The sequence below is a fragment of the Telopea speciosissima genome, chromosome 7, assembly GCF_018873765.1.
Source record: "Telopea speciosissima isolate NSW1024214 ecotype Mountain lineage chromosome 7, Tspe_v1, whole genome shotgun sequence".
In the NCBI taxonomy this organism is placed as follows: domain Eukaryota; kingdom Viridiplantae; phylum Streptophyta; class Magnoliopsida; order Proteales; family Proteaceae; genus Telopea; species Telopea speciosissima.
This window is the reverse complement of record NC_057922.1, coordinates 31,755,085-31,770,846: the sequence shown is the minus strand read 5'-3', so window position 1 is coordinate 31,770,846 and position 15,762 is coordinate 31,755,085. Positions and strand designations below refer to the sequence as shown.

Here is a 15,762-nt window from a genome sequence, read left to right as displayed (position 1 = left end):
ACTTGGTTGCTGGTTCTGTTTTTTGGAGACTTATTTCAGGGGCTTCACCTCCATATTTCAGCTTATAACTTGAAGGAATTATTGGACTTCTCTACTGCTGGTATGGGTGATTCTTCCAATTTTACAGCCACCTCGGATCATGATGGCCACAGCAAGACAGATTACCACAGTTTTCCACCCAACCCTATTAAACTTGATGGCTCAAATTACCTCCTATGGTCCAGATCTGCCTCCTTTGCCATTGCTGGCCATGGTCTCACCAGCCATATTAATGGCACTAGTGTTATGCCCACTGAACAAGGACCTGCTCAGGAAAAGTGGCTTGCCAATAATGGTGTTCTTATGTCTTACCTGATAGGCTCTATGACTTTGGATTTACAGCATAACTTCCTTCTTCTGGACACTGAACAAGGACCTGCTCAGGAAAAGTGGCTTGCCAATAATGGTGTTCTCATGTCTTACCTGATAGGCTCTATGACTTCGGATTTACAGCATAACTTCCTTCTTTTGGACACTGAACAAGGACCTGCTCAGGAAAAGTGGCTTGCCAATAATGGTGTTCTCATGTCTTACCTGATAGGCTCTATGACTTCGGATTTACAGCATAACTTCCTTCTTTTGGACACTGCCTCCCAGATTTGGGCTGCTTGCAAGGAAACTTATGGGCAGTTTGGCAATGATGCCCAAGTATATAAACTTCGGAAGAAGGTCCTTCACACCACTCAGGGAGAACTTTCAGTCTCGAAATATTATGCTACTCTATGCAGTCTGTGGCAACAGTTGGACCACTTCTCTGATTTTCACCCTACTACAGTGATTGATATTGCTTCCTACAAGAAGCATGTGGACAAGATCAGAGTATATGATTTTTTGGCTGGCTTAAATGTGGAGTATGATCAGATCCGTGTTCAGGTGTTGGGCCATAAGCCTTTTCCCACACTTGAACAATCTTATGCCTTGGTGTCCTTTGAGGAGAACCGTAGGGCTGCTATGTTGCACCCTCCTATTACTGACAGATAAACTCTTATGGCTGTTGCCCCTGCCACTCCTGCTCCTAGTGGTACTGCTTCTCTTGGTGATTCTACTATAGGGACTGTTGTGTGTGAGCACTGTCACAAACCCTATCACACCAAAGAGAAGTGCTGGAAACTTCATGGGAAACTGGCTGATTTGAAGCTAAAAGGGCTGCCAAGACCAAGAATAAGATAAAGACTAAGGCCCATCAGACTGAGACTATTACTGCAGCCCCTACTACTGACACTGGTCTATCCCAAGATGATCCCAGGATGATCTACAGGCATTCATACGTGTGCTAAGGTCTTCCGCTGCTGTTGCCTCTACTACATCAGCCCCTGCCAGTTCTTCTGCTCGTTTAGGTTCACACTTTGCCGGGTCAGGTATTCCATTTAGAGGTCATTGTGCTTCTGTAGCTTCCCATCCTTGGATCATAGATTCTAGAGCTACAGATCATAGGACCGGTTCCTCTAGTTTGTTTCATAGATATTCTCCCACTTCTGGGAAAGACAAGGTCAAGGTGGCTTATGGTTCCCTTTCTTCCATATCTGGAACAGGAATCATCAACTGCACTTCCTCTCTTCCCTTGTCTTCTGTTTTGGACATTCCGAACTTTACTACTAACCTTCTTTCCATTAGTAGTATTACCCGTGATCTTAACTGCAAAGTCACCTTCTTTCCTTCTCATTGTGTGTTTCAGGATCTGGAATCTGGGAAGACGATTAGATTGGGTAAAGTGCACGGTGGGCTGTATCTGCTTGATGATGGTCTCTTCTGAACTCTACCAATGGCACTCTAGGTTAGGTCACCCCCCTTTAGGAATTTTAGCTCATTTATTTCCTAGTTTGGTCACCCTTCGTACTAAGGATGATTTTTTTTGTAAGGCTTGTGTTCTGGCCAAACAGACAAGTTCAACTTATCCACTTTCAAATAAAAGGAGTTCTTCTTGTTTTCAATTGGTGCATTCTGATGTTTGGGGCCCTAGTCGTAAAACATCTATTTCTGGTCATCGTTGGTTTGTCTCTTTCATTGATTGTCATTCTAGAAACACCTGGGTGTATCTTTTGCACACAAAAAATCAGTTTTTTTTAGGTTTTCAACACTTTCACAAAATGGTCCTAACTCAGTTCCAGGCTACTCTCAAAATATTGAGAAGTGATAATGGAACCGAGTATACAGAATCCTATTTTCAAAAATATTTGGCTGATCATGGCATCATTCATCAAACTAGTTGTGTTGATACCCCTGCCCAGAATGGTGTGGCAGAAAGGAAAAATAACCACTTGTTAGAGATGGCCAGGGCTTTGATGTTTGCATGGAATGTCCCATCCCAATATCGGGGGGATGCGGTTCTCACTGCGGCCTATCTCATCAATAGGCTGCCCTCTCGGGTTCTTAACTCCCATAGCCCCTCTGATATTTTAATGGGTAATTCCTCATTTATTATGCCTCCCAAGGTGTTTGGTTGTGTGTGTTATGCTAGAGATACCAAATCTCCAGGCAAACTTGAACCTCGAGGGCTCCGTTGTATTTTCTTGGGTTATTCTCCAACCTAGAAAGGTTATAAATGTTACCATCCACCTTCTCGCCGTACCATGGTTAGTATGGATGTTATTTTTCATGAGTCCCTTTCTTATTATTCTTCGCACCTCTTCAGGGGGAGAGTTCTAGTGAAGATGTGCCTTTTGAGATTCCTTTGGCTGCTGCCCAGCCTCCTTTACCACCCACGGTGGCTGTCCAGCCTTCTTTACCACCCACGGCTGCTCCCACTGCTGCCCAACCTCTTTTGGATGCTGACCATCCTACTTTGGTTAATACCCAACGTCCTCTGGTTGTTCCTCCCTCACCTGATGGGAATCCTTTATAGGGGGAGACCATAGAAAATAGTGTTGTTAATGTTCCTATCCAGGGGGAGCTAACTCTAGTTCAGAGAACTATTGGTGAATTTCAGAAGAGAATTGACAACTCCAACATACTCACATGTACTAGGGGCAGATCCAACAGAGGGCAGCTGCAACCCACTGTAGCACCAGTACCCATCCAATTGCCGGCTCCAAACCTGGATCCTACATCTCTTGGTAATCCCTCTTCTTCCGACCTACCTATTGCTCATCGCAAAGGTACTAGGACTTGCACTTTACATCCCATATCTCGTTTTGTTTCTTATAGCTCTCTTTCTCCCTCTTTTCGTGCTTTTGTATCTTTTCTTTCCTCTATCTCGATTCCTAAAAATTGGCAGGAAGCATCTACAGATGGAAAGTGGAAGGCAGCAATGTCAGAAGAAATGAGAGCACTACATAAAAATAATACGTGGGAACTTATGGCTCTTCCTCCAGGGAAAAAACCAGTGGGATGTAGATGGATCTTCGTGGTCAAACAGAAGGCTGATGGTTCAGTGGATAGGTATAAGGCACGCCTGGTTGCAAAGGGGTTCACTCAGACTTATGGAGTAGACTATCAGGAGACCTTTGCACCAGTGGCAAAGCTCAACACCATCAGGGTGTTATTATCTTGTGCTGCAAATTTTGGGTGGGATCTTCAACAGTTAGATGTGAAGAATGCCTTCCTCTATGGGGAGCTTGAGGAAGAGGTATATACGGACATTCCACCAGGCTTCTCTGATGACAGGACTAGGGGCAAGGTCTGTAAATTGAAGCGTGCTCTTTATGGGTTGAAGCAGTCACCTAGGGCCTGGTTTGGCAGATTTCATATGGCTATGATTTCAGCAAGTTACAAACAGAGTAATGTTGATCACACTTTGTTTATCAGACGAGTTGGTGACAAGGTTACTCTTCTCATAGTCTATGTGGATGATATTGTGGTCATTGGTAATGATGGTGCTGCAATAAGGGATTTAAAGCTTCTCCTTAGCCGTGAGTGGGAGGTCAAAGATCTTGGCCCTCTAAAATATTTTCTAGGGATAGAAGTTGCTCGCTCTTCAAAAGGCATCTTTCTTTCCCAAAGGAAATATGTCCTTGATCTATTGACTGAGACAGGGCTGCTAGGTTGTCATCCTTCAGATACTCCTATGGAAGCTACTACAAAACTTAGGGAGAAAAAGGGTGAGCCGGTTGACAAGGGTGGTTATCAACGGTTAGTGGGCAAACTAATCTACCTTTCCCACACACGACCTGACATAGCAGTTGTTGTAAGTTTGGTGAGCTAGTTCATGCATGATCCCTATTCCTCTCATATGGATGCAGTCCGTCATATTTTGAGATATTTGAAGTCTACTCCAGGAAAAGGGAATCCTCCTATCTCCCAATGATCATCTCAAGGTTGAAGCTTATACTGATGCCGATTGGGCTGGTTCTACTGACAAGAAATCTATCTTTGGCTATTGTTCCTTTGTGGGTGGGAACCTTGTCACATGGCGTAGCAAAAAGCAGAATGTTGTGGCAAGGTCCAGTACTGAAGCCGAGTTTCGTGCAATGGCCCAAGGCATTTGTGAACTTCTATGGCTTAGAGGATTATTGCAGGATATCGGTGTTGATGTCCATCTTCCCATGATGCTTTATTGTGACAATAAGGCTGCCATTAGCATTGCCCATAACCTTGTCCAGCATGATCGCACTAAACACGTGGAGGTTGACAGATATTTCATCAAGGAAAAGCTTGAAGTTGGCCTCATTTGTGTTCCCTTTGTGAAGTCTACTGATCAACTGGCTGATGTGTTCACTAAGGGACCGAGTAGCAAGCTGTTTCATCCTATCTTAGTCAAGTTGGGCATGCATGATATATATGCTCCAACTTGAGGGGGAGTGTTAGATATATGGGCCAGAATACCGTGGGGTATTCTGGACCTTTTTCCCTTTGTTAGTTTATTTGTTTTATATGTGGTTTAGTCCCACGTTGCTCATGTACATAATTTTACTGTTTTATTACTCTTATAAATAAAGAGGTGCTTGGGATGGAATTAATCATCCAAGCCTTACCCTAAGTTCAAGTCTCTCTACAAAAGTTATAGGATGTAATGTCCCCAAATTTGGACAGGGTATATAAGGTACTGCCCTCATGGGCATTGGTCAGAAACCACCATTCACATTTGTATAATAACCTCTCCCATACATCACATCCATACACAATGGAAAACTTAACAACACTTGGAGCTGGATTTAAGGTTTACACATTATATATACATCTACTGGTGGCAAATACTAAAGTTCAACATAGTTATCAAAAGTTATATTACATCAAAAGATTGTATTATCACATTTTTTTTCCAAACATCATAAGTTCTCATTATATGTCTCTAAGATTAGTGCACCCCTGTAATCACAACCTATAGAGTCTAGAGCTATGCACACCTCTCCTTTGAACTCATCATCTAAAAAAGAAGATTTATTACAGGGATAAGCTAACAGCTCAGTGAGGAAAACATAATACAATACAAACAAATGTTCATGTGCTTCAATAATAGTGTACAAATACAATGTTTTACTGTTATGTCAGGTCTTAACCAATATTATGAAATACCAATAGTACACTATATAGAAGAGGTTAGCCTAGCCTTATGTCAATAAATCAACTCCCAGGAGAGGAATGACACAGCTTGTACTCGTAATCTCGTATCACATACATGATTTTACCGAGTCCTTACCTCGTCCACATACAGGATTTACTGAGTCCTTAACTCGCTCTCGTATCACATATATGATTTTATCGAGTCCTTAGCTCGTCCGCATACATGATTTTACTGAGTCCGTAGCTCATAAGAAACCTCATCCAGTACATAACCCCCTACAAGAAAGGGACGGTATTCATAGAGTCATGTTCGCATAGTACTACTATTGTCAATCTCATTCACTTGATTCACATATCTCGTCCACTTGTTCACATAATTCGTACTCTTGTTCACATATCTCATACACAAATTTATATTTCTCATCCACATGCTCACATTTCTTGTACTCAAACATATACTCATACAACTTGTCATATAAAACCTTAACATATACTTAACATCATATCATTTTAAATGTGTCATATCAAATATTTCAATAAACCTCATATAGCAACACACATACAATTCTCTAAAAAACGGGTGTACCCAGTGTACAAGGCTCTCGCCAGTACGGGTCTAGGGAGGGTCATAATGTACGCAACCTTACCCTTGCTTTCACAGAGAGGCTGTTTCCAGACTCGAACCCGTAACCACTTGGTCACAATGGAGCAACCATTACCGTTGCACCAAGGCCCGCCTCTACACATACAATTCTCTCACATTCATTAATCATGCATACAAGTCAAACATTCAATAATCCTTATCATGCCTATACACTATATTACACATCATAAAACACAAAGCCATGTTCATACATTTCAATATACATCATATATAAATACTAGTACAATTCCCTCACCTTGCTTGTTATAATGATTCACATATTCAATCTGTTTATCGTAGCACCTAAGTCTCTCAGGTCCTAAAATATCAAGCCAAAGTATCATGTCAATACATCTTATAATCATATAATACCTACCATAGTACATATTAATACACCTAATTATTGGGGACGAATGCACAACCACGAGGAAGAACCCAAGCAAACAATCACACACAAGGCAAGAAATTTATTGTGGTTTGGGAAGATTTCCTACATCCACCCGAGAGAACCAGAGATTTTTCACTATTTCCTGATAAACTCTCTACACCACTCTCCACCTCACAAAGTGTTACCCTTTGCTTGTTACTAGGGTTTTCCACATAGAGATGATAAATAGGGAAACCCAAAAACCCTAATCCCCACATAATTACAATTCTACCGCTGTACATGTAATTGACCCAAAATCCGTCCCAATTACAAATACAGACCAATTACAATTATGTGGACCCCCATAATACAAGATACACCCAACCGCAACAATCTCCACCTTGGCTTGGATTCTGCAAACCACCCTGAAGAAGACCAATGTTGATGTCGACTCTACAAACTCCGCCTTTGTCTCTACCTTTCTCCCATGTCCAAATTGGCATGACCCACACCCCCACCCGGGGTGTCATTGCTTGACCGCCATACCCAAACCAGCATGGCCTATACGGCTACACCCCCACCCGGGGTATCCCTAACAGCTCATTGTCGTCGCACGATGTGATGTGGCTCCACCTCTCCTACCGCTGCAGCTTGCTCTAAGAGACACCCGCTTCTTTCTAGACTTCCACTTGTTCATCGCCTAAACCACCTGCAGCCTCTTTCCTCCACATGTACCTCTTGCCTCAGTTCCTACAGGAGCTCCACTTGTTTCAACACTCCCTGCAAGCCTGTACCTTTCCCAATCACTCGTCCCTGCATCACAACCATGGCCCCTCTTGAAACCCTGAGAACTCCACCTTCAGATGAGCATCTGAAAGCTCTTGAATCCAATGTTCCCAGTGAAATCAGATTCTTCCTTAGATCCGACACATGTCTAACCCCAGTTAAAGTTCGCATAACCCCATTAAACATGCGAATCCGTATAGTCCCAATTCCGACGACCTTGCTTTCCGCATTATTTTCCATTTTGACAGTACCAATCTCACATGCATACTATGTAGCAAACTGATCCCTTACTGAACACATATGAAATGAACAATCGAAATCTAAAATCCAATTTGAAGTATCCATACCTGATGATGTAGTGAGAAGAATATCTCCATCATCACTCCAAGACTCTTCCACGATACTAGCAGTGGATGATTTACCTTCCTTCTCCTCCTCCTCTTTTCTATCCTCCTTATATCTTGGACAATTCTTCTTTATATGACCTTCTTCCTCACAATAATAACATTTTATTTTGCGGCCCTTAGACTCGACCCTTGTACTTGTTGAACTCCTCCAGTCTCTCACTTGATTTGCCTCTTCCCTAACCACCACCTACAACCAAGGCACTACCCTCCTCTGGCGCCCCCTCACTGTTATTTTTTCCGTCGTGTCTCATTCATCAACAAAGAAGCAATAACCTCGTTAAGTTTGAGAGTATCCTTACCAAACAGTAGTGTAGTCACAATGTGATCAAATAAATGAGGTAGTGACGCCAACAGGAGAAGTGCCTTGTCCTTCTCTTCGATCTTCACAGCAAGAGCCAACAATTCCGTCAATATCCTGTTGAACTCATCCAAGTGCACCTCAAACTTCGCTCCCTCTAACAACCGAAGGCCATATAGTTGTTTCTTAAAAAACAACCGATTTGTCAACGACCTGGATTTGTACCTGTTATCCAACTTTGCCCAGACTTCCTCTTGATCTGCCAACCCGATGACCTCACGAGGAGTGTTATCCGTAAGATACAACTGGGTCGTACTGTTTGCTAAATCCCTCAACTCTTGCCTACTCAAAGTCCATCTTCTCTGGCTTATCTGATTTCTTCCTGAGAGCCTTGATTGTCCCTTCCCACGTAAGAATATTTTTCACCCGTTGTTGCCACAAGGTGAAATCATAATAGCCATTGAAGTTTTCAATGGAGAAGCTTGAACTCTTCACCGCCATTCGATTTGCCTGATCTATGACTTCTGTACCTACCATCAACTTGAACAAACCGTATTACTGTTGATCTCTGCAAGAACCCACAAGATCTATACTAACGGAGCGTAATCTACCCGATCCGTCACTTCCACTGAGTCTGGAACACCGAAAAACCTTAAGAACCCTAACCTCTGTACCACACCCTCTGTACAAAATCATAATTCCTGTACAGAGCAAAACCTGTACGGTATTGACTCAGCAAAAAACTTTTTCTTTTCACCAAACTCCTTTTCCTTCCACTACGATCCAAATTTTCTTTCCTCACGATTCCAAAATCTAAACTTAGAAACGTAACTTGAAATCCCGAAATCGTAATTTGGAATTGTACCTTCTTCCTTTCCTTGCACAACGTTGTTTCTTGGATCTTCATGTACCACTTGCGATAATCCACCGAACCCCGCTCTGATACCACTTGTTGGGGACAAATGCGCAACTATGAGGAAGAACCCAAGCAAACAATCACACACAACGCAAGGAATTTATTGTGGTTTGACAAGATTGCCTGCATCCATCCGAGAGAACCATAGATTTTCCACTATTTCTTGAAAAACTCTCTACATTACTCTCCACCTCACAAAGTGTTTCCCTTTTCTTGTTACTAGGGTTTTCCACACAAAGACAATATATAGGGAAACCCAAAACCCTAATCCCCACATAATTACAATTCTACCGTTGTACATGTAATTGATCCAAAACCCGTCCCAATTACAAATACAGAAACAATTATGTGGACCTGCAGAATACAAGACACACCCAACCCCAACACTTACATTATTATATTATAAAATATTATGCTACTCAATAAAATAATATAAAATCACCAAGAACACCTAATATCCAATAAAATATTCATGACCTGCTTGCGGGGTGTTACATAGGAAGCTCCCGTAAATGCATGAATTGTTGGTCCCTAACTAGCAAAAACTGCTCTTACTTGCTACCCTAGTCCTAAATTAGTTGTATAAGTACAAGCTCCTAAATCCATTATCAATTTTATGAGTTGGAACTTGGTTATTGAAAAAATTGTTTGGAGAAGCGATAGATATCTCTAGCAACTCGGTTATTGAAACATTTTTCTCATAGAAGTCAGATTTAATTCAACATAAACAAGCAAAGTCAACCTTATATTTCTGTACAGTAGCCTCTTGCATTCTCATCCAACAAATGGGTAAAAAGAAGCTAATATCTGATGTTCCTTGTTCTCATTGTGCAAATTATTCACTGGAGGATATGTAAAATATTTTCAAATCAACACTAGTCTTTTTAAAGTGATTGGAAAATGTTATTGCAGGAAAGTCGTCAAGTCTTTAATTCAAGGTTTTCTTCCTGGAATTGCTCTGAAGATATTCCTTATTATTCTCCCAACAATACTGATGACTATGTCCAAGATAGAAGGTTTCACATCACTATCATCCCTGGAGTGGAGATCAGCTGGAAAGTATCACCTATTCATACTTGTCAACGTGTTTCTTGGGAGTATAATCACTGGTGCAGCATTTGAACAGCTCAACAGCTTTATCAATCAGTCCGCAACTGAGTATGTTGCTTGTTTGCATCTTTCAGGAAGATAGGTTTAGCTTAAACATTATTTAGTTGTCTATGAAATTTTAGACACTATTTTATTTTTTTGATAAATGACGTTAATATTTCTTTCTTGTAAACAAACATGATCTATAAGTTTAGGTTAGTTGGGCTGAATATTTTTGCCTTGATCATCATCTAGCATCTGCACCTTAATAAATGGAAAAGAAAAAGAAAAAGGACTACTCCAGTACTCCCCATGCTTGCTAACATGCTTTGATAGCAAACGTTCTCTTGTATCTTTCTTGTACTCTTCATCAAATTTTGTTGGAGTATTATAATTACTCTGTTATCATGAGTCATGGTTTGGTTAACTTATGACCTAGTGGCTAGTGGATTATAATTAATCAAGTATTGGTTAGGACATCTGGTAAGCAGTTCAGGGCTGTCAATTTGTTTAATTAATTCTTATAGGTCAAGTGGGCCAGGCTTGGTTTATCTTTGAACTTGTGAGAAAATGAAGTTGGTTAGCTCATAGTCATTGACCAAGTCTTAGGGTTGGGCCTGGGTCTAATCATCTTTGTCATCATGGTCTAGGTTGGGCCTGGGCAAGAATGGGACCCAGCTTAACCCAGTCCTTTAACATCTTCAGGCATCCAGGAAGGCCTTCTTATGACATTTTAATATTCTTTCACAGGATCCCAAAAACAGTGGGAGTAACAATCCCAATGAAAGCAACATTTTTTATTACTTATATAATGGTTGACGGTTGGTCTGGCATTGCTGCGGAGATATTTAGAATGGTTCCACTGATTATGTTCCACCTAAAGAATGCATTCTTAGTTAAGACAGAGCAGGACAGGGAGGAGGCTATGGATGCTGGGAGCATAAATTTTGCTTCATCGGAACCTCGAATACAGCTATACTTCTTGCTGGGTCTTGTCTATTCAGCAGTGACACCTATCCTTCTACCTTTCATTGTCGTCTTCTTTGGTCTATCTTATGTTGTTTTTCGTCATCAGGTATGTTATCGATGGAAATAATTGCTATCAATTATAACTTCTACAATTTCTGAGGGAGTATCTCATATAATTAGCTTTGGTCACTGTTAAGTTTTTGAGTATTATTGAACTTGTTCTTTATGTTTCCAATAACTGCCCGACATAGACCTATTTCTTTTCATATCAACAAGAACTGAGGCTGTGTTTTAATTTATGGCTTTAGATAGAAGTGACTTATGTTTAACAATTTGTATGTTTGATAGAGTTCAAATCTCATTGACAAGCAGATGTATATCCTCTTGTATCTAAACATAAGCCAGATGTTCCTAGAAGTCACTGTATTGTAACAAATATTATTTGTTGTGTATGTTGGAATGCAGCTGAAATTAGCATATGAATATAGACTGGCACACAATTTCTAAACCATCATGCATTGCTACAAATTGATGTCTAGTCAATAATCTGCATTTAGCATTAGAGGATTCATAACTCCAGCAACAATTTAACACAAAGCGGGAAGAGTATCACTGGATTCCTATATGATATCCATATCCCCATTGCAGATATCCCTTCCAGGAGATTTTTTAGTCCAAATAGTCTAAGAACCATTTGAATGATGCTTACCATTGAATTCCACTATCACATTTTATGGTGCGAAAACCATGAGCGCAAATGAGAAAAAATTCAAAGCAAATGCTTGAGATAATTTTTTTTTCTTCTAGTTTTTGACTAGAAGATTTCATAGATGCAACCCTACTGCTGATCACTTGAATATTGACATGCTCAGCACACTATATGCCAGTGATACATCATCCTTACATCCTGCTGGTTCATAATGCACTTGGCTACAATTTTGCCATCCAGATTCAGATGTTTAATTTTGCTGCTATCTAGACTTACCAAACATCCAGTGGGCAGGTAGCATATTCCTTTTTACATTGATATCTAGTTGGCTAAAGTCATTCTGTTCATTGCATAAAATCTTTAAAGCCTTCAAGTTTGTAACAGCCAACAAATTATTTTTTATGAGCACTTATGTGACCAGATCATGCCAACTTTGATAAACTGTGAAGTGTAAACCTATTCTTGAATCTTCTTTTTCCATTTCACGGAGTAAATTAATTTCATAATTTTTTTATTTTCTGAAAGAGTTTAGAAAAAAAAAAAATTCCGAATTTCTAGTGGAGAGATCAGACATCTATTCATAAATCATAACATCAACCCACACAATATTTTGTTTGGATTAACACCTTTTGTTTAAAAAGCGTTTTAAAAGAAACCATTGAATTTTTTCGTTACATTAAAGGGGATGGATATGTAAAAAAATTCAAATAGTATAAACATTATATACAAAATTATTGTCAAAATTTTGCAAAACTTGATTTATACTTGTGAATATTACTGTTGAGAAATAAAACTTATTCAGTTCTACCTTAAAGCTTGGATTTATAAGTTTGGATTTTGAATCTTCAATGTGATTCTAATGTTTTTGTATTGTTATTACTACTATCAACCCTAAAACCACTTGTTTTGTGGAAGCTATGATGTGGGATTGATAAAAAGACCCAAAAAAACTTCTAAGAAATATGTAAACATAAGATTTTAAGTGGTTCAGCCCCAACTTACGACCAAATGATGGTAGATACCCTATATTTTGCCACTTTCTTTCTGTAAAAAACTCTCTCCAACCCTTACACTGGGTGAAACATTCACATAATATCTGGCTTCAGGCCTATTTATATATATTTTTTATACCATTAATATTAGGAAGATAAAAAACTCCTTTGAGCCTCCCACTTTAATATGTTTATCAAAGCAGCACATCCTCATTGTGCCATTGGAGTGGATTAGATAGATAGTAAATGGTTTGGGTTAGCTACGTGTCAAATTTACAACTTAATTCAATCAAATATCCTCCCGTGTACTGGTATGCATCCCCATTTATGTACATGTGACCTTGGGGTCTACCTATCCACAAAATTTGGGTTCCATCCAATCTATCACGTGGCAGCTATTCAGGCTGCGGTCTGAAAAGTTTTACTCAGCTATTTAGGAAAAGTGCCAAATATTACAAGTTACTTCTTTTTCATAACAAAAATCCAGAAACAATGGTTATACTAGTGATAGAAAGAGACAATATCTCCATGATTCAGTTGTCAAAATCCTAGGTCCTAAAAATTTCCATGACCATCTCCCGGCAGCGGTGAAGAAACAACATATAAACAAAACTAATGTCTCTGAGAAGAGGATGTTAATATGGATGAGTGGTAAAACTAAAAAAAGATAAAATAAGGAAAAATATATCAGAGGTAATTTAAGTGTGGCTCTGATACATGGTAAGTTGAGAGAAAGTCATTTGAGTTGGTATGCGCATGCAATGAAGACTTCTGAATCCACTGGTAAAGAGTGATGTTATTTAGACCGGTGGAGCCAAAAGATCAAGGGCAGACCTAAAATGATTTTGAGAGAGTTGGTGGGAAAAGAAATATGGCAGGCATGAAGTAGGATTGACGACAAGCATAGGCTTGAATAGAGTTGATAGAAAAACAGGATCATTGTAGCTGATCTCATTTAGCTGGGATAAGCCTCAGTTAAGTTGACTTGAATTTTATTTTCCTAGTGAAACAGCTATACTTGTGCACCAGAAAATTTTCTCAAAATTATGTTATATAATTATATAAAATTATAAATAGGGCTCAACTGTTACCCAATATGTTTTATTATATCATTTGTAAGGATTTATATTTTTTAATCCATTGAAGTTATTTAGGTTTATTTGTAGAAATTATATATTTTTTTATAGATATTATGTCTGTCTGTCTGTCTTCTATTATTTTATAGGTAAAATGGTATCAGTTGAGCTTAAGCTAAATAAACATGTATGAAATGGCAGAAGTTTCTATTTTTCTGCCTTCTTTGATCTTTATCCAAATTCCATTCTGATACTCTGACATTTAATGGATTTGAATGTGAAACTACCTATATTTGCTTCATATTAAGTCGGTTTATAGCCCTATTGTGGGGTATGGAAAATCAACAATAAAGACTGAACTGACAAATGGCAAAAGAAAAATAAGAAGAAAGGGAGAAGAATTGGAAACTAAAAGAATTACTCATATAGGACCGCAGGAATCAATTCCTAGAAGTGAAAGCATCAATCCTGCGAAGGATTTGAGAGAGCTCTCAAAATCTGGTGCAGGACACTGATGGCATGTCTTGTGTTCGAGACTTCATAGACCCCCCCCCTCCCGGCGGAAAAAAGAGGAATAAAAACCAAGGGAGAGGTTGGACATGCGACCAGCTTTCGGTGAGCTAGCGGCATGCACCAATCACAGGAGGGCAAGGGGGTCTTTTCCAAAGGGAGAGGAGGGAGAGGAGAGATGATGACACATGTTGGGCTGCGTGCCTAGCCTTTTCCCAAAATCCAATTACAATACTTGAATTTTATGTTATTCAAAAACTAACAAATTTAATTCTTGGACTAAACCCAAATAACATTTAGGACCTCTTAATACCATTTTTGGGCACAACTAATGATTCATAGTGGACCCAATAATGTAATAAAACTTTTGCTATTATTTAATTTTCCGCAAAATAATACTGAAAATACTCCTGCATAATCGAAATTGGAGAAATTGAATCACTCAAAAAGGACAAGCTGGATGGATACTCCACAACAAGTCAACTGCCCTCCCTCCGCCCACTCCCAGGATGGTTTCATCTCATCTTGATGTCATGTTGTTCAGTCAGCCAAAGCATCTACTAATTAGGGCCCTGTTTTTCAATTTTCCGTACCTAATTAAGAACCTGGGCCAGATTAAACTCTTGTAAAAATTTAGTATCTGCCTGTATCATTTCCATTAAGACACATAGAAGATAACTGTCTCCCTTCTTTTTTTTCGATAGATTATCTGCCTCTCCTCTCCTTGAGACACCTCATCACCCCACTTTGACCTAGGGTTTCCCTTAATCTTCAATGTAAACCTTACATCTTCTGATTGCAGTTTCAGAATCATCCTTAATGTGCTCCAGTTAACCATGATCGGAAACCTGAATGCCCGGCACTAACCTCCCTAGTATGCGGCATAAACCAACTGAACACCCTTTCAGCAGATCTATCAACTACCATTGTTGATCCTCCAGATATTGCTGCATCCCAACCTTGCTATCATCAACATTGACACAATCCAGACCAATCCAATCATGGATTTACCATGTTGCCAAGAGCCCCCCTATATATAACTTCAACAAACTTTGACAATGTTGCTTGACCAGCAAGCACCTTCAAATTGAACCATAATCTTCTTAATACAAAGTGTAAAACCACCAGACCTCTCTTTCATAACTTCATTGAAATTCATAACAGTTGTTAGAAACCTTGCTGTAATACCTAATGTCACAACCCAATCCAACCTGGCCAGATCGATAGTTTTTGGGCCTTGATTTGCACAATCCAAATTATTCTTTTGATGGAAGGAACTGTCAGAAGTTAATAAATGATGGTAAAAGAAGAATCAAAAGATAATGTTCTCTTACTATCCATACAATATCCCCAAGTACCAATATCTGTATACCATAAAAAATTATCACACGGGCATGTTAAAGTGTATGGGTACCAAAGAACTGTTCCTTGTAGTCTTGTACTGTTTGCTCATTTTTCCCAATAAAGTTTGTGCAATAAATATTTTCCTTCAAAGTCTTCACAATTTTTTGGGTGAAACCTT

At 39.5% G+C, this 15,762-nt stretch overlaps 1 protein-coding gene across 1 annotated transcript in view; it reads left to right on the top strand.

The window, feature by feature from the left end:
• Window positions 1–15,762, top strand: part of LOC122666801 (CSC1-like protein At4g02900) — a 75,289-nt gene that overhangs the window by 58,385 nt on the left and 1,142 nt on the right. The window contains exons 9-10 of the mRNA XM_043862873.1: window positions 9,808–10,053; window positions 10,735–11,059. Coding sequence (XP_043718808.1) covers window positions 9,808–10,053; window positions 10,735–11,059 — 571 coding nt within the window. The remainder of the gene's footprint in view (window positions 1–9,807; window positions 10,054–10,734; window positions 11,060–15,762) is intronic.